Source organism: Delphinapterus leucas, chromosome 12 (assembly GCF_059928025.1).
Source record: "Delphinapterus leucas isolate spDelLeu-1000000601 "Yukka" chromosome 12, BTC_Dleu_Yukka2, whole genome shotgun sequence".
Taxonomy (NCBI): Eukaryota; Metazoa; Chordata; class Mammalia; order Artiodactyla; family Monodontidae; genus Delphinapterus; species Delphinapterus leucas.
The window spans coordinates 75,709,068-75,735,530 of record NC_143140.1 but is presented as its reverse complement, the minus strand read 5'-3'; the positions used below and the strand labels follow the sequence as shown (position 1 = coordinate 75,735,530).

The 26,463-nt window shown below is 39.1% G+C and overlaps 1 protein-coding gene across 1 annotated transcript in view; it reads right to left on the bottom strand.

Moving 5' to 3' along the window:
- Positions 1-26,463, bottom strand: part of PHACTR2 (phosphatase and actin regulator 2) — a 136,161-nt gene that overhangs the window by 14,858 nt on the left and 94,840 nt on the right. The window contains exons 6-11 of the mRNA XM_022558253.3: positions 23,411-23,610; positions 21,689-21,845; positions 17,954-18,009; positions 12,275-12,336; positions 9,463-9,600; positions 1,646-1,722 (exon numbers count right to left, since the gene is read on the bottom strand). Of these exons, the coding sequence (XP_022413961.2) occupies positions 1,646-1,722; positions 9,463-9,600; positions 12,275-12,336; positions 17,954-18,009; positions 21,689-21,845; positions 23,411-23,610 (690 nt within the window). The remainder of the gene's footprint in view (positions 1-1,645; positions 1,723-9,462; positions 9,601-12,274; positions 12,337-17,953; positions 18,010-21,688; positions 21,846-23,410; positions 23,611-26,463) is intronic.

The following is a 26,463-nucleotide window of genomic DNA, read 5'->3' as shown; positions in this document are numbered from 1 at the left end:
TATTTGTGTACATCAGAATACATAGATAAAAAAGAAATGAACTTCATTTCTCCCTACATCCTACTTTTTTTTACTTGGTCACAGTGTACAACAGAAGAAGAAGGACCTATGTGAGTATAAATGTTTAATTTTCATAAAATGAGAACTTTTGTATAAGTGCATTTTAAAAATTTGATTATTTCTATTGTAATTTATTCTTCATACAATGCTATCAAATGAAAATGAGTTAATCAGTTACTACAATTCCTAGGAAAACTATACAGATGTAAAACTATCCTAAATGTCAAAAACTAGGTTGCGTGCAGTCACTACATCTCAGGACTCTCAGGGTGAGGACTCAACGACACAAACACATGGCATCTCCCCAGTTTCCTGGAGGTCCCACCCAGCTCAATGTCACCATAAATATCCAGCTGCCTTATGATGATCAACTTAACTGGAGAAGTGTGACCACAGTGTCAGATATTAGCATGAACTCTTCCTGACCCCAGAAGTGGAAGGGAGAAAAGGAGAGGACAAATAGGTCTGCTTGATATGGGAAGGTGATGGGTCCAAGAGTAGATTATCATAGGATAAAGCACTCAAATAGAGAAAAAGTCTGTATATTCAGGACATCTAAAAGCCCTACATGCATTTACAAATAAATATGATACAGGAGAAAACAAAACAAATAAGGAAGAACTATCCCTAGGAGAAAGGGGAATTTCTTCTACATGCCAGACATTATTATAGGACCAATAGCTATGGAGCAAGCAGGCCCCCATAAGCCTCAGGGAAGGGATTTGCTATTAAATGATGAAGATACATCACCGCTGCCTTTATCATGGGACACGCTCCCCAGCAGGGAACACCGCCACCAACAGGAACCACTGCAGATGCTGTCGTTCCATGATGTATGGCTGCCCTACAGAGGCTGTTTCTAGTCTTGGGATCCGTGTCTGCTTTCCAGAAAGACCTACCATGGTATTCTTCAGGTAATCATCCATCCTCGTATGTTTTTTAGCAATTCAAGTTTCAAAGATTTGATTCGCATGCAAATTCTTTGAAAAATCTTATATAATACCTGTTACATGTAGCATAGCATGTAAACCCACGAGAGAAATAAACAGAACACCTGTGAAGTAGGGGGATCAGACTACATGATCATTCGGGTCCCTTCTGGTTTTAGCAGCTTGTGAAACTGAAGTGTGTTGGGAGGAAAAATGGTAGGAGTCTAGTGATCTTCTGTGGCAGCAGTAAACATCGAATTCCTTTCTAAGCTACGTCTTCTAAAAATTGAGTTTCTACCCTCTCTAAGTTATGTGAGTTCAAAGCAGACACATATGTGCCCAAACTGGCTCTCACCAGCATCTGTTCTGGGTATAAAACTTCAACTGAGTCTCTTCAAGAGCAGAATAAATGACGCTGATACTTGTTTTGGGGGCCAGAAAATAAAACTAAGAAAGAAATGAAAACATAGCCCTTTGGAATGATTCAGACTTCTTTGAAAGAAAAAAAAAGACTTAATTTTAGAAATGTTCACTAGATAGTGGGTGTTGTGTTAAACTATATTTTAAAAAAATTTTTAATTGTGATGAAATACATGTAACATAAGTTTACCATCTTACTCATTTTTAATTTGCTCAACTGCATTTTGTTTACCTACCTGGTAAACTGTCGACTCTCTTCATGAACTTCCATTTCTGTACTTTTAAATTCATTCAGTTCTTTCCTTATTGCCGCCTAAATAGGAAAAATACATAAACTGAATTGTTATTTAGATCACATATTTCCTCAGTATACATAGCATCAATGACGCAGACATTCTTTGATGAAATGTCTTGGAGAAAGGCATTTCTAATTTCTACTAGGTAAAGGTATGACAAATGAAACGTCAATACTACATCCAAACAAAAACCAGGACAGATTTCCTTCAGGTGACATTGGCAAGGCAGAGATGAAGGAGGCCTTTGCCAAACTCACCCTGGGGCCTGATCTATGAGTCACCCACATGCCCCATCCTCGATGACCACAAGGATAGCACAAGTCATGAGATTTTTTGAGAAACAGTATCATTTTCCTATGAAAGTTCTGCATGTCATACCACCCACAGCAACATGGCTTTGACGAGCTACCACAGAGCTACAGAGAAGGTAATTGCTATTTATTCTTTTATATTGAAAGTTTAGACAATTAGAATAAAAAATTTCAGCACAACACTTCAAGCCACTCAAAGAAAATATCAAGTAGAATCCTATTACTATTACTATTTATTGAACACATAATCCATGTCATGTACATGATGGGGTTGGAAGAGATGCTATGTCCTTTCAGGTTGAAAAGCTGAGATACTCATCAAAATGTTAACATTAGTTATGTATTAACAATACTGGCTGGATCATGGATGGTTTTCAGTTTCAACTATGTGCTTATCTTTATTTCCTAATTTTTCTAGGAAGAAGTTTTTCCTCATGTAAATGAAAAAATACTAATAAAAGCATCCCCATAACCTCTGAGAAATGGACTCTTCAGCTGAAACAGAATGACATTACAAACCACAGAGAACGGCTTTACAGAGAGATAAGAAAATCTACTTTGTGGCTGGAAAATGATGTATTTTAGAAAAGGGAAAAGACAGAAGAAAGCCTTGAGGCCTCTCTCTGGCTTTCTCCCATCACTAGCTATCACTCTGCAATATACAAGCTTTTCCCCAATGCTGCTTTCAATGTTATGTTTAAATCCTATAGTCGTAGATTGTCTCTCCAAATATATTCCTCAGCCCCTGTAGTTTCTATGAGGAACCTGAGGCTGGGGACTGTGGCAGTGGTTCCTGCTAATGGTTTTTTGGAATAGGATGAATCAAGTAGAGAAATATTTCTGGGCCCACAAGTTCCCTGTGATAACACTATATATCTTGTTTCACAAGTGAGATCAACAGTGAGGATACTTTGTTTCACTCACTGTAAAAATTGATACCCAGAACCAGTATCTGGCTGATACCCAGCTAAAATAGCAAAAACTCTCTATATTCATCACCAATTAATATCTATCTATCTATTAATATCTATCAAAAAGTCTTCCTTAATCAAGTGTCCATTGACAGATGAATGGATAACGAAGGTGTGGTGCATATATACAATGGAATATTACTCAGCCATGAAAAAGAATGAAATCTTGCCATTTGCAACAACATGGATGGACCTAGAGGGTATTATGTTAAATAAACTAAGTCAGACAGAGAAAGACAAATACCATATGATTTCATTTATATGTGGAATCTAAAAAACAAAACAAATGAACAAACGTAACAAAACAGAAACAGACTTACAGATACAGAGAACAAACTGGTGGTCGCCGGGGTGGGAGGGGTGTAGCAGAGGGATGAGTAAAATAGGTGAGAGAGATTAAGAGGTATAAACTTCTAGTTACAAAATAAATAAGTCATACGAATGTAATGTATAGTAATTACAGTCAGTAATACTATAGTGACTTTGTATGGTGCTAGATAGGCCTTCTTACTTCCAGGCCCAAGCTCTTTCCAATAAAATGAGCTTCAGGGCCTAAGTCATCCAGATAATTGTCTCAGATCTCCATGTTGTGTGTGCTAGCTTGTAATTAGAAATGATGAGTCAGTTATAGGCAATGAATGTGATGTGAAATTACAGGGGCTGGTTGTTTGAATATATATATCAGGAAGATGTGACTATAGGCAGTTAAAGAAATGCAATACTCATTTTAAAAATTCACTGAAGACCGCAGTTTTATTCCAAGAGTTATTTCCTCTTACTATTTATTTATTTTTATATTTATTTATTTGGCCGCACTGTGCAGCATGAGGGAACTTAGTTCCCTGACCAGGCATCAAACCTGCGTCCCCTTGCAGTTGGAAGTGTGGAGTCTTAACCACTGGACCGCCAGGGAAGTCCTCTTCTTACTATTTAAAGAGAAGGTTTCCTGAGAGAGTTTGGAGAGGAAAAAAGTAATTAAATACCCTTTATGTTAGGGAAATACATGGACAATAAACTCTCTTCTATACAAACGAGACCAGAGTTTAAGTCTAATAACTCTTCACATAAGTGTAAATGGGACTGATATTTTTTTGAAAGATAATGGGATAGAAAGAGGTAGGCTGATGTAGTGGGATTGAAATCTGAATGGTGCTGAGTTGGGTCAACAATGGGGAGTCATTCGGCCAAGACTAGGTATTTCTGAGACTGAAACAAAACAAGTCCACAAGAGACAGTACTGGCACCAAATATGTAGTGTTGTTTGATAGCATGAGAATTATAGAAAGGAAAAGGGAAACAAAAATGACTGGAACCAAGTTTAAGATTGACTCGTGATGACTGGTGATGGAAGGTCTGCTTATCACTCCCAGTCAGCTCAGGGGTCAGCCTGGCCAGAAGCAAGAGGTGATTTGTTGAATATATGGACTTGCTGCCTTCTCAAATAACCTGAGCTATGAGGATTAACTTGAACTCCCATCGTTTCGATGTCTTTGCTTATTTCTTTGATAAAAATCTGCCGTTTAACATGGAGGGGATTTCTTGGCTACTCATCAAGCTCAACGCCATGGTTAGGTAAGTGTACTTTCTGCTGCCTAGGCAGCCATGAATAAGCCAAAGAACGTCTCTGTATGGAATTAAAATCTCAGTCTTCCCTAGGACCTATTTAGACAGTGCATTCCTGGGAGGGTGGTACGTTCTATTCATCTTTATGTCCCCAGTATCTAAGACAATATTATATTAAAAGGGTTTTAATAAATGACTACTGAGTAACTTGGACAAACCCATGTATCATCTGAAAAATTCCGGATTCTCTTTCATTGGATACATTTAGACTAGACTGTAAGCTGAGTCTTCAATGAGTAATGAAAATGTCACCAATGGGGAACAAAGCTTAGATTATCAAGCCTGACCATGAAAGTAATACTGGTAAGAGCTATCATTTATTGATGAGCTGGAACTCTATAGATAATCTACTAAATTCTCAGGATAGATATAATTAGCTCTATTTTACTAGTGAGGAAACCCAAGTTAAATGACTTGGTCAAGGTCAAACATCTACCAAGTAGCCAATTAGGAATCAAACCCAGAAGCGCCCTGCTCCATAGCCTGCCCTCTCCTCTCTACATGGAGCTTCCACGGTTTACCCCAGGGAGATGGCAACTGCTGTGGGCGCTTTGGTCTTCAAGCCAAGTTGATGGCCTTCTCTGGCTCTACTTGTCACCTTAGGGCTCATCTACTCCAGCACAGATATCTATATAGGCCATATATATTTATAGAGGCCACAGATATCTTACTATATGTGTATCTGTTTCTAGTGTTCTACCCAAGCACAGATATTCTAAAATTAAAAATTTTATGTTAAAGGTGATTTAAGCTCAGTCAAGTTCACAATTAATAATGCATTTTCCCCACTACTTCTCTTTCCCATTTCGGGCAGTTTAACAAGACTACCAGGTCTATGAGATTCCCCAGAATACCCAGCACAGTGTTTTCATAGAATGGGCATTGATTGGTTATTGACTAATCGGCTACTGACCCCTTTTCTTTACATTTGAAGTTCAAAAAAATTTTTAAATGCAAAGTGGTATCTTAGTGGGGCTAAGAAAATAGTACTAAGAAAAGAGAGAGAAGGATGGCTCCTTTAGGCTGGCAGGAAGTTCAGTGTTTATTTTGAGAGCAGAGGTAGAAATATTTACTTTCAATAGTTTTTTTTCTCTTTAAATGGGATATATAGTTCAAAAGTTAAAAAGTAAAATTCTTTTTTAATATAAAGGTAAATTATAGGCTTTTATATTGATTTATTGAAAAAATATATCATTATAAATCTTATCGTCATATATTATGAATATTTTAAAGTAAAAAACAACAGAAATCCAGAAATGCTTGTTACGATAATAATGATTAGCATGGGTTTTCATTCTAAAATAAAATATATACTAAGACCATTGATAGTTTTAGTATCTCTGGGCAATAACATTACATTATACAAATCTTTTAACATCTAGAGAAAACAGATTATTTTTTTCAGTGTTAGGTTGAAAACAGTATTTTTAGAAATTCTTAAAAATACCACGCATTGGGCTTGCCTGGTGGCGCAGTGGTTGAGAGTCCGCCTGCCGATGCAGGGGACACGGGTTCGTGCCCCGGTCCGGGAAGATCCCACATGCCACGGAGCGGCTGGGCCCGTGAGCCATGGCCACTGAGCCTGCGCGTCCGGACCCTGTGCTCCGCAACGGGAGAGGCCACAACAGTGAGAGGCCCGCGTACCGCAAAAAAATAAAAAATAAAAAATACCATGCATTGATGTGCACTGTAATTATTATTTCCTCTTCTTGTATTTTTGAATATTCTGATTTTTGCCAATAAACACAAGTCACTTGTGTATATACGAAGTACTATACATTAAAAGCATTTTACATTGTTGCCTTTTTTCTATTTTCTATCTTTTAAAAGTATACAACATTTTTTTCTTTCTAAAAGAAATTATTCTTAGTTTTCTTCAAGGAGAAAAAACCTACAATACAAATCCGGTTCTAAAAATGCAGTCCTTTAGACCTTCAAAGGTCTCAGGGTTAATGGAAGAGACAATGTCAAAGGGAGAAAATGAGACTCAGATGTGAGTAGGGAGGGCCTCTGGCTGTGCTCTGGGGCTCAGGGTTCCATCTCCAGGGGAGATGTAAAAGTCATGTGCCTTCAAATTACTCGTGAAGAGACATTAATCCTGTAGAAGAAAACTCGACCAAGTACATCTCCCCTGCAGCCTAGAAGTCAGCACAAAAATCTATTTTTGTTTCAACACAAAATTAAAAAGAAAAATCCTCTCTGTTATAGCTAGAGGTGGACAAACTTTACCTTCCACCAACAGACAAGAGTTAGGAAGGACTATTTCTAGAGTATGGAAAATGTAGTTTCCATATGAGGGTGGTTAATCATTTAGACTCTCACTGCTTGTATACTTTGCACTTGCTCTGATTTTAATCATTTACCTGGCCACGCCCTACCTGCCTTTCTGAAATTCAACATTTGAGTAACGTGATAACTGGGAATGGTGGATATGGCAGACTGCATTTTCCAAAGATGGCAGCAATAATAACTCCAGCTCACATTTCTTCTGCAATATGACCTTGCCACCACTCCCCCCACTGAAAGGCAGAGCTAATTCCCCTTCCCTTGAATCTGAGCCGACCTTATGACTTGCCGGGAACTAACAGAATGTGGTGGAAGCGAGGCTGGGTGCCTTCTAAAGCTGGGTCAGATAAGGCCATGCAACTTTTACCTGGTTCTCTTGGGGCACTTGCTCTGGGACAAGCCAGCCGCCATGTAAGAAGCCTGACAACTCTGAGGCCACCATGCTGAAGAGGCCATATGTCTGTGCTTTGGTGGACAGCCCTGGCTGAGCCTAGCTGCTAATAAGCCTAGCCTCTGAGCCATCCTCACCAAGACACCAGATATGTAAACAAGCCACCTCGGACCCTCCAGAGCAGCCCATTTGTCAGCTGAATAACACTGAGTGACCTGAGTCACTCTTGCCTAAGGGCAAGAAATCACATTAAGTAGTTAACAGGCAATTACTGGTAACACATAAACTTGCTATTTCCTACAGGAAACCTGGTATTGACTGATGGTAAGCTTGCCCCACGACCTGAGTATCACAGCCTTCTTCATGCCCTCATGGCTGCCCTCGATCTGAGGGATTTCACCTGCCTGGGGGAAGCCTCCTTTTTTAGGGCACATTCCTCAGTCTGTGTTCTCCATTCCAACCTCAAGGGTTTCCTCCTTGCCTTTTCTGCATAATCCTTGACCTGCTGCACCACTGATTATGCCCTACTCTAGCACTTACTGACTTTTTCTCCTATATAGGCAAACTTTCCCTTTCTTTTCGCTCCTTCCTCATGGCATAAAAGATGGCTCAGGTATTTCCCATAAATTAAAAAATCACTCCCTTGATATTCCTGTTTTCCAATTCTACTCACTCAAGCTTTCAGCCTCCACAATCATTTTCCCTCAGGTGTCTACCTTATCATACCTCTTCTTCACAGCGAGACTCTTGAGGTTGTGTTTTATTCTCATGGTCCCCACCACAGTCAGTCAGCTAAAATGCCTCCTTTCACTATGTTACTAACCACTTGTGAGCTGACACTCCCCTTTCTAGGCTGCCGGGCTACAGCTTCTCTTTCCCCACCTCACAGACATTTCTTTTCAGTATTTTTCCAATGTCTCTTCGTGTTGGGTTTCTCGGGCTCTTTTCCCAGCCTCCTTCCCTTCTGTCTTCATTCTAAGCATTCTTCCTTTGTAATCTTACTCCTTTCTAGTTTTCATTTCTTCTTATGAGCTAGTACTGATTCTGTATCTCCAATATGAGCTTGACACATAGTAGGTGCTTTACAGAATGAAATCTCCTATTAGAGGGCATCAGCACAGAGTGTACCTAAATACCTAGTTCTAGCTTTAAGACTGGGTGTGGCATGAGACTACTCAATATGGAATTTTGCTTAGAGACAAAAATTAGAAACCACTATTTGGGAGATCAGGAAAATTGTAAAGTGAAGAATTTAGAAACAAACAAATGGTTGGCAAAATTCTTTATGTAACCATGGTACTCATAAAATAATTAGTCTTTCTTCATGATGGAACCCTCTATATATTTCAGTTATCCTGAACTGTGAGCCATGATATAGATTAAGTGTTGGTAAACCATGACCCATAGGCCAAATGTGGCCCATCATCTGGTTTATTTTATTTATTTAATTAATTAATTTATTTTTATTGGGGTATAGTTGTTTTACAATGTTGTGTTAGTTTCTACTGTGAAGTAGAGTTCCCTGTGCTATACAGCAGGTTCTCATTAGTTATCTATTTGATACATATTAGTATATATACTGTCAATCCCAATCTCCCAATTCATCCCACCACCACCCCCATCTGTTTTTATAAATATAGTTTTATTGGACCACATATACATCCATTCACTTACACACTGTCTATGGCTGCTTTCATGCTACAAAGGCAAAGCTGAGCCACTGCAACAAAGACTGGACGGCCCACAAAGCCTAAAATATTTACTTTCTGGCCATTTATAGAAAAAGTGTGCCAGCCTTGATTAGAGATCAATACCTTTTCCACTGTTAACGTATCCCTTTAAAAGAGTCACTTGTATAAGTTATATTTTCTACAAGTAAGGATAAATCATGGCTATGGGAAACATGCCCCACCCCAATCCAGGTTTGAATGCAGGCAGGTTATATGGTAACAAAGAACAAGTTTTTTCTGAGACTTAATTGAAAGAAATATGTTGATATTATTAAATGTATCACCTAAGTGTCTTGAATAATCAAAGGCAGAAAATTATTGGGATATTTGGTAATACCTAGTCTCCTAAGATGACTAAGTAAGCAGTAAGTAGGTATTGGAGCTTTTAGAAAAACAATAAAATTATACATAAATAAAATCAGGGCTCAAGCCACTGAGGTCTTGCCTTGTCTGCAGGTGTTAACCTGGCCCAGGGCTTGTCTGCCCGGCGATCATAGTCAGGTGAATCGGTGACTTCCACATACTCATTAAACCGCAGGATCCTTCGAGCTTGCAGCTCTGCCACTGTGGGTCTCAGGCTGAGCTGCAGGAGGATAGGGATGAGTTCAGTAAACCATTTACAGCCTCATGGTGGCACGTTTTCTACAGAGTACTTCAAAGTTATGGTTACATAAGGTCACTTTCAGATATCAAAAAAAAAAAAAAAAAGAGGCAGCAGCATCTTGGGAGTTTCTAATGAGAACTAGAAAGCAGTGTGCCCTAATTTTGCAACTATAAAAATCACCATTGTTAGATAGGTCACAGTCTTTAGCAACCATCTGCATTATGCTATTTCCCCCACCTTGCCTGGCATTGTGATAAAGGTGCCTGTCATCTCTGACACGGGGGACAGACACAATAGTAATCCAGATATAGTATGGCTGGTTTGAAGATTGAATTCTCAAGACAAAAGCCCTACAACTTGTAGAAATGAGAATAAAAATCTCTGTTCCTACTATATTAAACCTGCATATTCGGAAATGCACAAAGTTACAACAAAGGAATGGTCCAGTGAAGGGTGTGCCTATGGTGGTCTTCCATGAGAGTCTAAGGACACAGGTCCAGATCTGACATTTACCCTTGGCCAGAAAAGCCGATATGCAGCAATGAGGAGGGGGGACACACTGCACTTCAGTGAGGCCACAGCTGCTTAAACCCAGCTGCAACCTTAAGACACTTCTAATAACTTGGAGTCCCCCTGTGGTTTTTGTCAAATTCAAATTTATGGTTATATTTAATCTACCCTGCCCTGTGTGTATTTGTTTTCCTCTCATGGTCCTTTCTCAAGCCCAAGAACAGACAGAGATCGTCCTGAGAGACTAAAGAAACTGGGCCCCTGGTTGAACAGGCATCATCTACTGTCCGCTATTAAGTTTCATGCTTTTGTGGCCTTTCTCAGTTGGGAGGTGTCACAGTATTGTCAGACACGTAGAGCCAGGCCTATGTTTTACCCATCGGGTCCATTTTCAGTATTTTTCTCTCCATACATACACTCTATATACAGCCAGACTATCCATGGTTTAAGTGGTCCTCTTTGGAGGCATTCCTTATTTGCATGGGTTCAATTTTTGGAAAAATTAAGCACTCTTACAAAACAAACAAACAAACAAAAACTGATGTTTTTTGTGGTCAAAACTCTCCCCTTTCCTTGGTTTCCTCTTGAGTAAAACCAGAGGCTGAACTGTCAATGCTCTAAAACTCAAGGCATTCAAGGATTCTTAGGTCTGGGTCTACACCCTGAGCCTACTTGACCTGGGATAAGGCAACGGCGGCTCCTTCTATCTTCATAAAGCCCTGGTAGGTGATGGACAAAGGGAGGAAAAATCTAAGTGGTTCTGTTATCCTCTCAGTTACTGTGCTATCTATACTGCTAGCTTCTTACTGCCACTCTAGGGCAGGTAGGATTAAGAAGGTAGAGAAACCCTTGCTTCTGGGGACTTCCCACAATGCAAGTGACCAATGGCCACAGAGGTCAGAAGTTCTCCATCTAGTCTTGCCCTTCAGGGCTGTGCCAGTTACGGGGTAGCTATTAGTGCTATGGAATATTTTGCACCTATGGCAGGGAGCTCTGTGTGGTACAGGCTAGCGGGGGTAGGGCAGCTCTGTTGTCTCCCAGAAGGACCCAACTGGATTAAGAAAAGACTATATGTATGACAGAGGTGAGCTGGAGCAAGGAGGAGGGGTTACCGCTTATCTGTAGCTGGTAACTTAATGGCCATTGAATTGCTAGAAGAGCCATCTCAAGAAATTCAGTTTATAGTGTCTTTTTTAACTTGATTATTGTTTGATGTTTGGGATCTCTGAGGAACAAAAGAGATGAATTAAGGCTATTTTTCCCTAAAAATCAAAACCAAAACCTCTCAAAATACAGTCTCTAACTTTTCCATGGGAATGGAGTGCTTCTTCTTTCTGCCTTGGAATGTTTTGGCTGTGAACTCCCCAGCCAGCCCAAATAAATGTGGGTCAGGTCACACTCTTTGCTGCAGATGTCATATTTTACTCATCCTGCCTTATCCAGCTGTGAAAGGTATATCTGAAGAATTACTGAGCAAGGTGTTTATAATGAAATATAAACTCTGACAGTGCTTAATTTTTCCAAAGATTATTATTATTTTAACACTTACCGAAAAAAGCGAGGGCCCTGGTATCAGATTTATATTTTCATAAATGGGTAGAAACAATGGTCTGAGTTTTGGAGGTAAGCCATTTGTCAATTTGGGTAGCACTGCAGCAGGCAAGCTGGATGATCAAGTTCACTTAATAAATTACTCACCCAGCTCAGAATCTTTAGTAATAACAAAGTATTTATTCAGTGTTTCCCAAACTGCATGGGAACAGTGAGCATTTTTACAAACTACACATTGAAATGTTAATAATGGTTATCTCTGAATGGGAGACGTCTGCATGATTTTCTAGTCTTTTTTGTTCCTTTTGGCATTTGAAAAAATTTCACACAGATTATAAGTTATTTTCATAATTGGCAAATGTAATTTAAAACTTTTGACTGTCGACTTTTCAAAATTAGCATATTATGCATTAATATAAACATAATTAATATTGCAAACATTACATTGATTTTAATGTCTGTGATTAGTCAGTAGACTAATAGGAATAATTATTCCTAAATATCAGATTTACATGTAAAGCACTGATCTGCATTTTAAAAATGAAGTATATCTCAAAATACACACGCTCGTTAACCATCACAGTTTCATCACCTTTCTGCTGAGTCTGCGTTTCAGTTCCATTTTTGCTTCTTGCTCTTCTTCTTCATTCTTTTCTGTTTATTAATTGGGGGGGGAAGGGGAGGAAAGGCATGAAGACTTAGTTACTATAAAAGATTATACAATCAGAAAAGTAGCTCAGGCCACAGTTATTTGACTTCATGGATATTGATCAAACACTCCACCAACATCTTTAAAAAGTTATCGAAAGATTCTGCAGAAGGATCAATCATTAATTTACAGATAATATTATTGTTTTCCTTATAGGATTGGTTTATTTACTAATTGTAAAACTTTTTGCTTCCTGACTGCTTGTTCTATTCTGAAAAAACCACAAGAATGCCCATACTCCAGTGAAAGCCTCTCACTGCTGATCATCTCATAGGCTTTTATAAGCACAATTTATCAGAATTCAGATAAAAACTTACTACTGGATCTGACCTTTGTGTGAAAATCTGAATCACATCAAAAAACCAAATTAGAACCACCTGATGCATGTCTGAGATGCTGATTTCCATTCAAATCCAAGCAAAATACTTTTCTGCTTTGGTTTCCATAGAAGCAGAATGTAATCATTTCTTTGGACTTTGCTTTCAAACCAGAATGTTCTGAATGGGGTTATGGTGTACGGTTGATGGAGATGATTTATTTTCTTGTGATGCTAAGTTTCCAAAGTCTTCTCTTTCTCTAGTGCTTCACCAAGTAGTACAATTTAAAGGCCAACTCAAATGAACGCTGTCCAACAGATGGAATTAAGAAAAAATTGTCCAGAATTTTAAAAGAAATAAACACTGCTCAGGATTTTAATGGTTGCTATTTGATGAACTTCTCTCTGTTGGTTCCTGTAGCCCATACTTTGATAAGTGAGCATAGATTCTTGGATACCAATGCTTACGAAAGAATGTCTTTTAGAAAGTGCTGTTATGAATTCTACTGAAGGAAAATCACACTGTATAAAGGCTCAACCAAAAGGCTGAAAAAGAAAAGTCTCCTCTGTAACAGACAGATTTACTTTTAAAATTCAAACAGACTTCTTAGCACTAAGATTGTTTTTACTGTGAATACAGTATCAGTATTCAATATTTGCAACATCTGTATTTGCTAGCTGAACATGCTAAATTCTCTCTTAATTTTCCTTATCTGGGCAGGGAAAAGTCTTGACATTCTTCTGAAATACTAATTTTAATTTATAAGAAAGAGGATGATCAGTCTGGTTATTTAGACAAAGAATGAACATAAACTGAAATTACCCTGCAAGACAAGAAACAACTAGATAGTATGCTTTCATTAAGCGCCTGTGAGTGTCAAACAAAATCTGATTATAATTCAGATTTCTTCCTATGAAAATACTGTAGGATCTTCTAATTGCTTCACAAAATATATTGCAATATATCCTTAAAACACATCCTTAGGGTCAAATAATTACTTTACTATTATTATTTTTTAAAGGAAGTGGGGGAGACTCAGAATGCAGGCAGACATCTGCTGCTCTCTCTTTTTTTAAATTAATTAATTAATTAATTTTATTTATTTGGCTGCACTGGGTCTTCGTTGCTGTGTGCAGGCTTTCTCTAGTTGCGGTGAGCGGGGGCTACTCTTGGTTGCAGTGCGCAGGCTTCTCATTGCGGTGGCTTCTCTTGTTGCAGAGCACAGGCTCTAGGCACGTGGGCTTCAGTAGTTGTGGCACGCAGGCTCAGTAGTTGTGGCTTGTGAGCTCTAGAGCTCAGGCTCAGTAGTTGTGGTGCACGGGCTTAGATGCTCCAAGGCATGCGGAATCTTCCCGGACCAGGGCTTGAACCCGTGTCCCCTTCATTGGCAGGCAGATGCTTAACCACTGCGCCACCAGGGAAGTCCCAAATAATTACTTTATATGAGTTGGATAAGGCATGTGGATTGTAAATTATGTATAATAGACAAATACCGAGCTTGTGGTTCATGTGATTCAAACTAGGGCTTTACAGGGTCAGGCCTTTGATGATATTAATAAAAAGAAAAATATAATTGTTACAACATTTCAGTTATTCTTTCTATATAATGATCATGCTACATTTTCAAAGGTACTTTCCAAAGACAAAATACTGGATATCTAGTATGACTCAAAGCTAACAAATGCTCCAATTTTCAAGAAATACACAAAACATAATTTCCTGGAAGAGAATATTAGATAATTTTGCTTTATGAAGCATACTGCACATCTAGGTGTCAGCCAGTGATATTTAAAAAAAGAAGGGCCAACTGTAAATAAACAGGATTTTACCAATTGGGAATTCTTCTCTAACATCAGGAACTGACTTCCTTAGATTTCCCATATTTGAAATTATGCCTCTAAAGAAGTTAGAGGAAGAGGGTGAGAGGTGGAGGAAGGCCAACGTTCCTAGGAATCTTACTAAATAGTCATTGTTAAATCTTCTACTAAGAGTCAAGGTTAAACCTTAAACTTGGTTTTAAAAAATTCACCAAGGGAATTCCCTGGTGGTCCAGTGGTTAGGACTCCGTGCTTTCACTGCTGAGGGCCTGGGTTTGATTCCTGGTTGGGGAACTAAGATCCCACAAGCCGTGCAGTACGAACAAAACAAAACAAAAATTCACCGAGTTTTTGGAACTTTAAAAAAGAAATTATTAGAGGGCTAATTGTAAAGTAGGATGAAAGCACGTCTGGTCACTTTAAACAGACTGGAGGGATACTCATGAAGGAAGTGACTGGCTCACTGACAAATCTCACCCTCAGTAACTCATCAGAGCAGAGAGGGGCGGGTATCAGAACAGCCACGGAAAGCGTTTGCCATAAGCATACAAACGATACACGTAGTTTAACAGCAGTGGGCGCTACAAGAAACCTGCCTGCCAAGTGCTGCCCAGAGCCTTTCATGGATGATGCGAAAAGGAGAAGAAAGAAAAGCACCAAAGTACCAACAACTGGAGTAAGATATTCTTCAGTCGCCAACTCAGATAAGATGGATTAAAAATAGCCAAACATTTTTTTGTGGGATTGTTTCACCTTTTGCTGTTTTACATGTTTCCATATGGGTGTTGGTAAGAAATGAAAATACATTTATAAACCTATTTTGAAATACATCCAAAAAATAAGATGGCTCCATGGATGGACAGATATGTGATAAAGTAAGATGTTAATGGTAGAATAAAGATAGTAGATATATGGGTATTACTGTAAAATTATTTCAGCTTTTCTGTATGCTTTAAAAATTACATAACAAAACACTGGGGGAAAATACATGCAGAACTCAATGGCTTAATACATGTTTTCTCTATGACGATTTAGCTGGAATTATGGCCCTAGCTAAACAGTATTAGAGGACCTGAATATTTTATCCCTACCCTGTAGAAGATGTTCCACGAACATCTCTTTTCCTGATACGCAAAAGTTGATCCTGCAAACACCAAAACTTGCTTTCTATTTTAACAATATTAAGAAACTAGTTCTAAAATCTAACTTAATATATATGTTTTTTTAAAAACCCTAGATGCACTAAAATAGGAAAGAGATCAAATTAGGTGTGATACTGGGAAAGATACTAAGAAATGAAATTTGTCCTGTGGTCTCCAATTAATGCTATCAGTGTTGACTGCCATTTGATTCATGTTTATTAAACTAGTGACAGGCTTGGATTTGAGCACTGCTGAATGTTTTATGCTGTGAATTAGTTTCCTAATCTGTCAAGAAAAGATGATCTCGTTAAATAAGTGTCCTTAAAAATCACACCACATCACACACAGACTTTTCTTCAAATAGACAATCATATTGCTTTTGAACAAAAGATGGAGACAAAACAAACGAGAGTAATCTATGTGGAAGAACACAGAAACAAGAGGAACTGAATAAAGTGTTGTCAGCTCTGGCCATCCAGTTCCCTGGGGCTGCTCAGCAGAATGTTTTGGGTGTCCTCCACCAGTTCTCTTTTCTGCTTCCCTTGGCCATACATTATGTCAGGAGATCATAAGCCAGTTATCAGCTTCTCCAGACTGGAAACGTGTCTTTTGTTTCCAGCATAAGCACATTTAGACAAACTAAGAAGGAAGTAAAAAAAGGCTGGAGTCAAATCTGAAGTTGACTTTGGCGTTTCACCCTTTCCCCAACCTCCAGGAAAATGGAGTATATAAAGCCAACACAGCACTTAAGATCAATGTGCGATACATTTCTAATCTATGAAACAGTTCCTCAAATAACCAAACAGCAATGTGGTTTGGCTCTGTGTGTCTCCCAGCAGCAGGAAAGAATTACCCAGAATTCGCTCTTTCTTTTTTTTCTAGGTATTGCATCAGGCAGCCAATAAGATACACTCTCTGTGTTTTCAGAGCTTATGGACTGCATTTGAGCTTATCTACAATTTAACTCATAAATATTTTCCAGGAACCTATTATTAAAAACCATGAGCCTTTTTGGTTTGGTTTTGTTGTCAAAATGAGATGTTGCTTTCATTCTTCCTCAGAAAGCTAAACACAGTTTTGGTTTTTTTTTCTTATCTAGCCATGACTTTTTCCATCCCCAAACTGGCTCTTCTACACACTGATGGTCACTTAAGTCCTTCTTCTTTGGGTTCCATGCCAGTTATGCTCAAAAAAGGCCAGAAAAAAACCTTGCAAGGAAAGAACCCCATAGACTGGAAGTTCATCCCACTGTTCAGTCTTCACTGTCCGGTTGTCTTAGTAATAGCAACTGTAGTATAAATATGCTGTTAAAATCTTTCTTTCCTTCAGGAAAGAAAACAACTCATTTGGAGAATGGGGATCACCCAGACAGGCCAACTTGACTCTTAAAGCCTGGTTGAAAAAGATTTCCCGCACGCCACTGGCTCATTACTATTATAGTACTCTCTGGAGTTTTGCCCATCCCTGCTGTTTGATATTTCATACAATAAAAAGCTCTTTTGAGACTGGGTTAATAATATAGAAAACTACAGCTAGGCTCAATTTAAAAATATCCATTATTTAACTCACTGTGGTTAGTAACCACATCGATCCACTACAGCACAACAAACCACTTCTATTCATTTTATAGTTTCAACATATGAACTCCAATAACGTAAATATGACCGGACCAATGAGTAAAATGTAAAGTCCAAGAAAATAGAGGGGGAAAGAGAATGGGAAAGTGAAGTAGGAAAATGAATGGAGGCCTCCTTAAGTGCTGAAAAATTATAAATAACTCAAGAGGGAAACAGAGTTATCATAACAAAGGAAAATGAAATGGATTGAAAAATTCCTTTTCCCATAATTCTGTTTTAAATGGAGTCATTTGTTAAACCTGGCAACAAACTATTATTAATAATAATATAGGAATGTTTGATTTATTTCCTCGTGGATTTTTTGGTCTTTTCTTTGACATTTAGCTGCAAGCAGACTAGAGCATTTTCTTCTATTTAATATTTGGGTGAAAGAATACATGGAATAAATTTCATCTTTCTTAAAAACAACTGTCACAACCACAACACTGCTCTGGGGTATCTCAGGCTTAAAGCCATAAAATGAAACACAAACGTCAAGAAATTATTTTTAAAATGATATAAATAAATATATAAAAATGTGATCTAAATGGGCCATTTCAGTCATTCGTGAATAAATATATTAAGGTTCCCTGCTGACAAATGGATTTTCTCTAGAGGGAGCTTGTTCATGGTTACACGAGGAATTCGCTGTGTAGTACAGGATACTCACGCTTCAGGATATTTCTTTGCTCTAATTCTTCAGTTGTGGGCCTCTGGCTAAGTCTCCTGTGATGAAAAAACAGATATGCTGCCGGTTACAAACAAGGCCGCCTTAATGGGAGACGCAAAATGAAACAACAAGCAAAGCTGTATTTTTTTGTGTTTTGAGAAACAAAAATCCATTTTTAAGCCTCCTTTCCATCAGTTTGGAGACTAGAGATTGTGGCTGAGACTGCTAACTACCCCCCCGCACCCATACTCCCTTCTTCCTTTTAGAAACAGAACCCCCAGAGTTTTAGCTGAACACCCAGCTATAGATTTCTGCCTCCCTACAGGCAAGGTGCAGCCGTGTGACTGAGTTCTTGCAATGGGATGTGAGCAGAAGCGGTGTTTGTAATGTCTGCTTTTTACACTTAAAGTGACTGGGTGTGTGTTCCCTTCTCTCTTTCCTTCTTCCACAGGCTAGAACTTAAACATGGTCATGTGAGCCAGCTCAGATCATGCAGATGAGGATATCCACGGAGATGGAAGAGCAACAAGACGGAAGGAACCTGGGCGCCTATCTGACTGCCTGGAGCTGTGCTCGCCACCCATGCTGGACAGCCCACCTACCCCTGCACTGCGATGTGAAAAAGAAGCAAACATGTGGAAGTGGCTTGCTTGGACCACTGCACTTTTTGGTCTCTGTTAGAGCAGCTTAGCCTGTACCCTAATTAACATACAGATAACTAGAATCTAAAAAAAGGCTCAAGGGTTCATACCAACTCATGAGATGATCAATTTATACTGCACAGTGCTTTCAGGAAAATATTACTTTCGGGATCTCAAATAAATTTACAATGTATGTAAAGTTATCTTGAGGTATACAGGCCGTTTCCATCAACCTTCAAGAAAAGCCAGGCTCATTTGGGATTAGTACCTGATCATTTGTACACAAGGGCTCAATGTCTTATTAAACCATTATAATTTTGTTGTTGGTCTTGTTTACATTATTAATTTGTTGCTAATCACAGACAAAAACTTCCTCTGGATGTATTGATAGACTGAATTTGTGCAAATTAAACTAATATACATGAAAGGCAATCTTAATGCAAGATACTATCAATTCTAAATGTTTATGGCTGTGACAGAAATGGTATGAAGAATTAAAATCAATGATATTTTGAATAGCTCATTAAAAAGTTTAACATTTAATCTTCATCAGCGCTACCTTGAAATTCACTTAGTAAGTGAGCCCACAAAAAAAGCCAGTGAACATCTATGCCAGCCAGATTTTGTGCCATTCATATATCCTATACTATATATCTGTACGATATCATCCCCCAAAGACATCATCCTTCTTTTGTTTATGGAGTTTCCTTTCTCCGGAATGCCCTCCTCTCCTTCTTCACCTACTGAAATCTTTTTTTTTTTTTGCAGTACGCGGGCCTCTCACTGTTGTGGCCTCTCCCGTTGCAGAGCACAGGCTCCGGATGCGCAGGCTCAGCGGCCATGGCTCACGGGCCCAGCCGCTCCGCGGCATGTGGGATCTTCCCGGACCGGGGCACGAACGCGTGTCCCCTGCATCGGCAGGCAGACAGACTCTCAACCACTGCGCCACCTGGGAAGCCCTGAAATCTTTTAAGTTATTAAAGGCTCCTGGTTCTTTGTCCCTCTACAGCAGTTCTACATAAATTATACATAGATTAAAGCACTTATTATTATAAAGATAATAATCACAGCTCTCATGAGTTCATCCTTTTAAGTCCCAGTCACTGTGCTGGGTGCTTAGCTTACATTATCTTGAATCCTTGAAACAATTCAGCAAGGTGGCAGCCAGTTCCCATTTTACAGATAAGAAAACGAGAGATTAGTTCCCTTGCCTTCCAGAAAACACTACTGAACGACAGAGCCAGGACTCCTACGTGGTTCTCTTGACCTAGATGTTTGTGCTTTTTACATGATCTCCATCACTCAGTATAAATTTTGCCTCTTTCACTAGACATGGAGTCCTCTAAGGCAGGAACTGTAAGTGTTTTATCTTTGAATGACAGGGACTAGGTGTGCTGGGTTTGTAGAAAAACAATTCTATAAAATTTATATACTTATAAAACTAAAAACCCTACCCTGATCTGATTTTTATAGATATGGACTACATGTGTGTTTCTAGAGGCTCTCAAACTTTTGGGGGTTGGAGTGGAATTTTACAAAAACAGAAGAAGTGCTGCTGTGGTTGGCTACTTAGACCTACAATGAAGGAGTCCTCTCCCGCCTCAGCCCAAAAACACACCCACTTCCCTAGCTCTCCCCAGGAAGCCTGAGTATCCTCTCCAAGAAATCCTAATACAGAGTTAGAAAACCACCACTCTACAGTTATTTCATGGTGTCAACTTCTCACAATGTTCTTCATCAGTCCCCTGTTTTTGAGTGTTTCGGGTTTGCTTTAATTTGTCACTGCTCTAAATACCCTTCAAATAAACATCTTTGGAAAACACAGGGTTTTTTCCCTTTTAGATTATTTCCTTCTTGTATAACCTCCCAAACGGAATTACCATGTAAAGAAATACTGTTTTAGAATTCTTTTCTTGTATTATTAAGTTGTTCTTCAGAAATATTGAACAAGGGCGAAGTATATGTGTCCTATTTTCTCATAAAGTTGCCGACATTGGGTTTAATTTATAAAAGTGTTTTGCTAATTTAAGAGGTAATACTTTAATAAAAAATATTTAATGTTCTTAAGTGCTCGCTAGGATCTAGGCACTAACATACCTTCAGTGTACCATCTCATTTAATCTGCACAAGCCCCGGCTTGGCCCCATCTACAAAACAGACAGTGGTTTCTGAACCCCTCACATGCCTACCCTGCAGATACACCACAGTCACAGAAATCTTCCACTTCCAAGCAAGGGGAGGACTTTTCTCCCACCTCCAAATCTTGTTCTGGTGTTCCAGGCTGTTCCCTTCTCCCAATTTACGCAACCTATTTTTTATGCAGAGTGAGGGAAGTTAGCAAAACAACTAATATTTAAATATGCTTAAACTGATCATAAAAAGGAGAGTTTCAGCACTTGCTTCTGTTAAAACTGCCAGTTCCATGGACTTCCAATGCCACGAGTGGCAAAAGTAGAAATCCTACAATGGCGGAAGTAGGAAGTGGAGTCAGATGACCATTTATTTGAAGTGAAGAGGGGAAAGTTTCGATATGGGGGCTATGGCTACCTGACTAGGATGGAACTGGCCCTTGAAGCTACTTAATATTTCTGTAGTCTCGCAGCCCCCAGGGCAGAAGCGGATGGCAGTCATAGGAATGCTATAGGGAGTCCATGAATCAAACCAGGAGTTGGGCAAACTATGGCCCGCAGGCCAACTCTGGCCTGCTGCCTGTTTTAGTGAAGAATGTTTTCTTGGAATGTAGCCGTGCTTATCTGTTTATGTATTGTTTATGGCTGCTTTCATGCTACAATAGCACAGTCAAGTAGCTGCAATAGGGACTGTCTGGCCAACAAAGCCTAAGAGATTTACTAACTGGTCCTTTATAGAAAAAGTTTGCCCCCACTTGGATCGGGCTTTGGCGACCTCAAAGCTACTGGCTAGCTGGACCAAAAAGGAGCTTCTTTGAGCGATTCACCATCCAAGACCAACTTTAGAAGACCAGATAGGCCAGGCGTGCCCTTCCATGAGGGAGTCACGGTGATCTCAGTTAGGGAGGGAACTGTAGGAAGGAGAAAAGTAAGAATTAGTGCTGTCCCCAGATTTCAGCAATTACCTGACAAGCTCAGTTCCAATTTGCTGTCGGATTTCCTGCCTCTCTTCTTCAGAGGTACGCTGCAAGATGTTTTTGTCCTCTAGTTCCTTCTTAGACGGTCTGTTGCCAAGTTTGATAGCAAGAGTATCCCTTCGTCGTATTTTACTTGCCAAAGCACCTGAGGATTAGAAAAGGCAGAAATGCAGAGAAAGGATTTTAGCCAGTGGCACTCAGGTTACACGTGGGCAGGGACTTTATAAATAGAGTCCAGACCAAATTCTTTATTCACATGCAACGATAGAATTTTAATTAACCTGAAGAAAAAATAGTTTCAAGTTGGATGTAGTTCGTTTTGAAAAACTGAAGAACTGTTTTTTTGTTTTGGTTTGGTTTTTTAAACATCTTTATTGGAGTATAATTGCTTTACAATGGTGTGAAGAACTGTTTTTTAAAATATTCCGAAAAATGTTGGGAAACCCTGAAAAAACCAGCAAGTATCACCTCATCTTTTGGACAGTGACATTTGAAGTTTATTCTGCTGAGACGGCATACCACGGAAACTACTGATTGCATAACGCCTTTTCTTTTTCGAGTCTTAAACACTTAGCCCCTTTGCTTATTCTGTAGAGTAAATCCTCGTCTTCCCTTTTCCTCCCCCCACTCAGAAAACCACACTGACAAAAGTCTACCTGTGATACCTATGTTTTAATCCTAAATTACCCAGGAATCCCTGATATCTCACAGAGGATAGTAAATACCAATGAATGATAATGATTTTTGTTATTTTTGATCTGATTGTTGTTTGATGATTTTTTCATTGTTCAGTACAAACTAGAAGGAATTTGACAATGCTGTTTAATCATGAATATATTAATAACTTTTCATAATCTGTAAATTCAATTCCGTACTGAATCGCTCCCAAGTCATCTTTCTCAGAATATTATTTTAAAAATAGCATTTTTCCAGTTCCCTAAGTTATATATAAATGGTTGGCTTTATCCACTTTACTAGCATTCCTTCTTAGAAGGCATACCACCTTTCTTATCATGGATGAGTGACTGTTTTTAATTCTTAAAAGGTATTAGTCATTCTTGACTCATTCCTCCTTTTAAACCACAGTATAAAAGTGAGTGAAATTCTTGGGCTTCCCTGGTGGCACAGTGGTTGAGAGTCCGCCTGCCGATGCAGGGGACACGGGTTCGTGCCCCGGTCCGGGAAGATCCCACATGCCGCAGAGCGGCTGGGCCCGTGAGCCATGGCCGCTGAGCCTGCGCGTCCGGAGCCTGTGCTCCGCAACGGGAGAGGCCACAACAGTGAGACGTCCGCGTACCGCAAAAAAAAAAAAAAAAAAAAAAAAGTGCGTGAAATTCTCAAACATCCCCCATGAGTAATCCAGCAAATCCCGCACTGATGCTCTTTATTCAAGAAAGGTCCCAGTGTGGAAGCGCCATCTTTGATCAATCTGAGAAAAGGCCTCTGTTTGACTTTCTGGACAAATTCAAATATGCATACTGGCCTCATAGACTGACTCCCCCACCGCCCTGCCCGGTGGAATCATCTTCCAGAAAGGACTCTCATCTAAAGCTAGACCTCAGAAGATATACATTTCTAATCTGAGAAAGGCACATGAGGGGAAAGAAAACATCAGGTGTCGGGCTCCTGATGAGGCTTTTGCTCTTTACAGGCTGCAGCTGCTTCTGCCCACCACAGACTTCCCTCCCTACCTCCTGAAAAGAGCCTTACTTTCTCCACTGCCGTCCTCGTCTTCATCCTCTTCATCGTCATCGGTATACAAGACAGGCCCATCAGAGTCAGAGTCATTGGCCTGGTATTCCCTTTGGCCTTCGTCCTCTGAGGCACTGAAGGATTCTGAAGATTCTCCCATCAGCCCAGGAGTCAGAAGCTGAGGCGCTGCCTTCCCCAGCTCGTCTTTGGTTGTGAAACTGTGAAAGGCACAGAAACATGGGGGTGGTGTGAAGCTCAGAGCAACCCTCGGGGATGATGCCGGCACATGAGACAGAACTCTAGTTTCATAAACATCCTTCAGGCTGGTGAAAGGAGAAAGCAGACACAAGCCAGCTAACGTCACTGAAATGGGGCAACAATACTGCATTCCTTAATTCCCAAGGCTTTAGAGTCTTCATCTGTAAAATGAAAAGGATTGACCAGGTGGTGACTGACATATTTAGTACATGAATATTGTAAAACTATGTTTTGAACATTTATTTTTCCCTAGCAATAGGAGGTTCTGTGGAAAGAACAATGGGCTAGCAGTTCTTAGATATTTGATTTTGCCTCCGCTTTTTCTTGGACCTGTAACTCCTACTTATCTTTCATGTCTAGCTTAAAGCCTCAGCTCCCTGAGGACTCTCTCATTGGCCATCAGACTAGTTCCTTGGCCTCTCTCCCTGCTCCCACGGTGCCCACCGCACTGGAGCACTTAGTACACTGCATCTCAGTCTGCCTCCCCAGCCCGCCAAAGCTCCTTGACAAGCAGAACTCATATCATGTCGTAGCCCAGCCCAGTACCTAGAATGGTACTGACACAGAAAAGTTTATCTTCTTTAATTGGTATATGAATTAATCCTACTTTCATCATAGTCAGTGTATTAACAGTAAAAAATTATATATCTTCTCCATTTGTAAAACTGCCTGTCATAAGATTATACTAATAACATGAGATGGAAAATGTGAAAGCTAAGTGGACTCTTTAGAAGAAAGGTGATATGTCAGGATGCAATGAGTTTCTATTATTTAGCTTGGTAAGAGTCTCTGACTTAAAGTTACTATAAATATACAAAGCTTGCCAATTTTCACAGACCAGAATTTAAAAAAATACTTTACATCAAAAACATATCATATCAAAAACAATGTAACCTTCATTTTAAGATACAGAAGTTCCCCACATTGCTTTCTGATATAAATAGAAGAATCCAAATTTGGACGTCACACTTCTGAAAGACCGTTCAGTGCAAAACATGTGCTTGCTGTTCTCACTGAAAAAAATCAAAAAACAGTTCTCTGAATGATAAAAACAGGTAAACTTTGTCAGAATCGGAGGTACTGACATTCAACTTTGTGGATGATAAGCCTAAGCGTTCTCAAAATTCTCTATTTTTCACTTATTAGAAAAATCCAACAGCCAAACATTCTTGTTTTCAAAGAAGGAAATACGAAATTTCTGTCTTAATTGTGTGAAATACATAAAGCCTAAAACTGACCATTTTGACACTTTTGAAGTGTGCAGTTCAGTGGCGTTAATCACATTCACATTGTTGTGTGACCATCACCACCATCCACCTGCAGAAGTTTTCATCTTTCCAAACTGAAACTCGGTATCCATTAAACAGTAAGTCCCCATTCCTCTTCTTTCATCCCCTGGCAACCACCAGTTTACCTTCTGTCTCTATGAATTTCACTATTTTATGTGCTTCATATAAGTGAAATTTTACATTTGTCCTTTTGTGTCTGACTTACTACACTTTGGATGTCTTCAAGGTTCATCCATGTTGTAGCATGTGTCAGAATTTCCTTCCTTTTTAAGGCTGAATAGTATTCCATTGTATGTAGAGGTCACATTTTGTTTATTAATTCATCATTCCATGGATGTTTGGGTTGTTTCTACCTTTTGGTTGTTGTGAATATTGCAGCTACGGACACTGGTGTAAAAATATCTGTTTGAGTGCCTGCTTTCATTTTTTTTGGCTATATACACAGAAGTAGAATTGCTGGATCATACGGTAATTTTATGTTTAATTTTTTGAGGAACCACCATATTGCTTCCAAAGTATGAAATCTCATTTTAAATAAGATTTCTTTTTTTCACAGTCTGGATTTCTAGCATACTGCCACTGGAGGCCACTGTGGGTGACCGAAGCACGTTTACAAGATATGCCAATTAATAACACATTCTGAAGAGCGGAACAAAGATACTTCAGGGTTGAGTCCTAGTATGTGTTCGTATCACTGTTCATTAATTTATCATGATACCAATTATTAATTTAATCTCATCATTTGCATTTTATAATGTTTTGCAGTTTTCAAAGACTTCTGCATATATTTACAACTTAACAATTGTTAATTGTTAAGTAATTTATAGTTCATGGAACCCAAGAAGGCCGTGAGTGAGTTGCCCCAACGAGGTAGCAAGGCCAGTCTACAACCCAGACTTAAAACCCTCAGTCTATCAAATGTGATGTTATATTTTAGTTTTATACTTAATATTATGTTATATTGATATTATAGATTATATTTAACTTAATATTAAATATTTTACTCCAAATTTTTATCAACCAACTCAAGACTCGGCTCTCATTTTCCCCCTACGTTTCTTGGCACATAGAACAATACAATGAACTCTATTAAGGTTTGTGGAAATGAACTAGAAGAGTCAAGTCCCATTTGGATATGGGCTCCAGATGGGGTTAGTAGTTTCTGCCTAAAATTATATCAGAATTATATGTTACTGATGCTACCAACAAATAGAAATCTACCAAATAGTAACTACCCTGCACTATGTGAATAGAAGCAGGTATTTTTACACATGGCCACTTGTCTTCTTTAAAGTTTTCACATTTGTATTCCAAACAGAAGCCTCTTCATAAAATGACAGGATTTTCACACATTCGTTGACTAAACATAACTGAGGGAAAGTTCTAAGTAAAGCAAGCGACTAAGAGCCAGAAATTCTAACTCACATATCCACTTAAAAAGGGAAGAAAGTATTTGGAAGGAAATTTGAGAGACTACTTATTCCAAGCTCCTTAACTCAAGAGCAAACACAAACCACCCCTGTG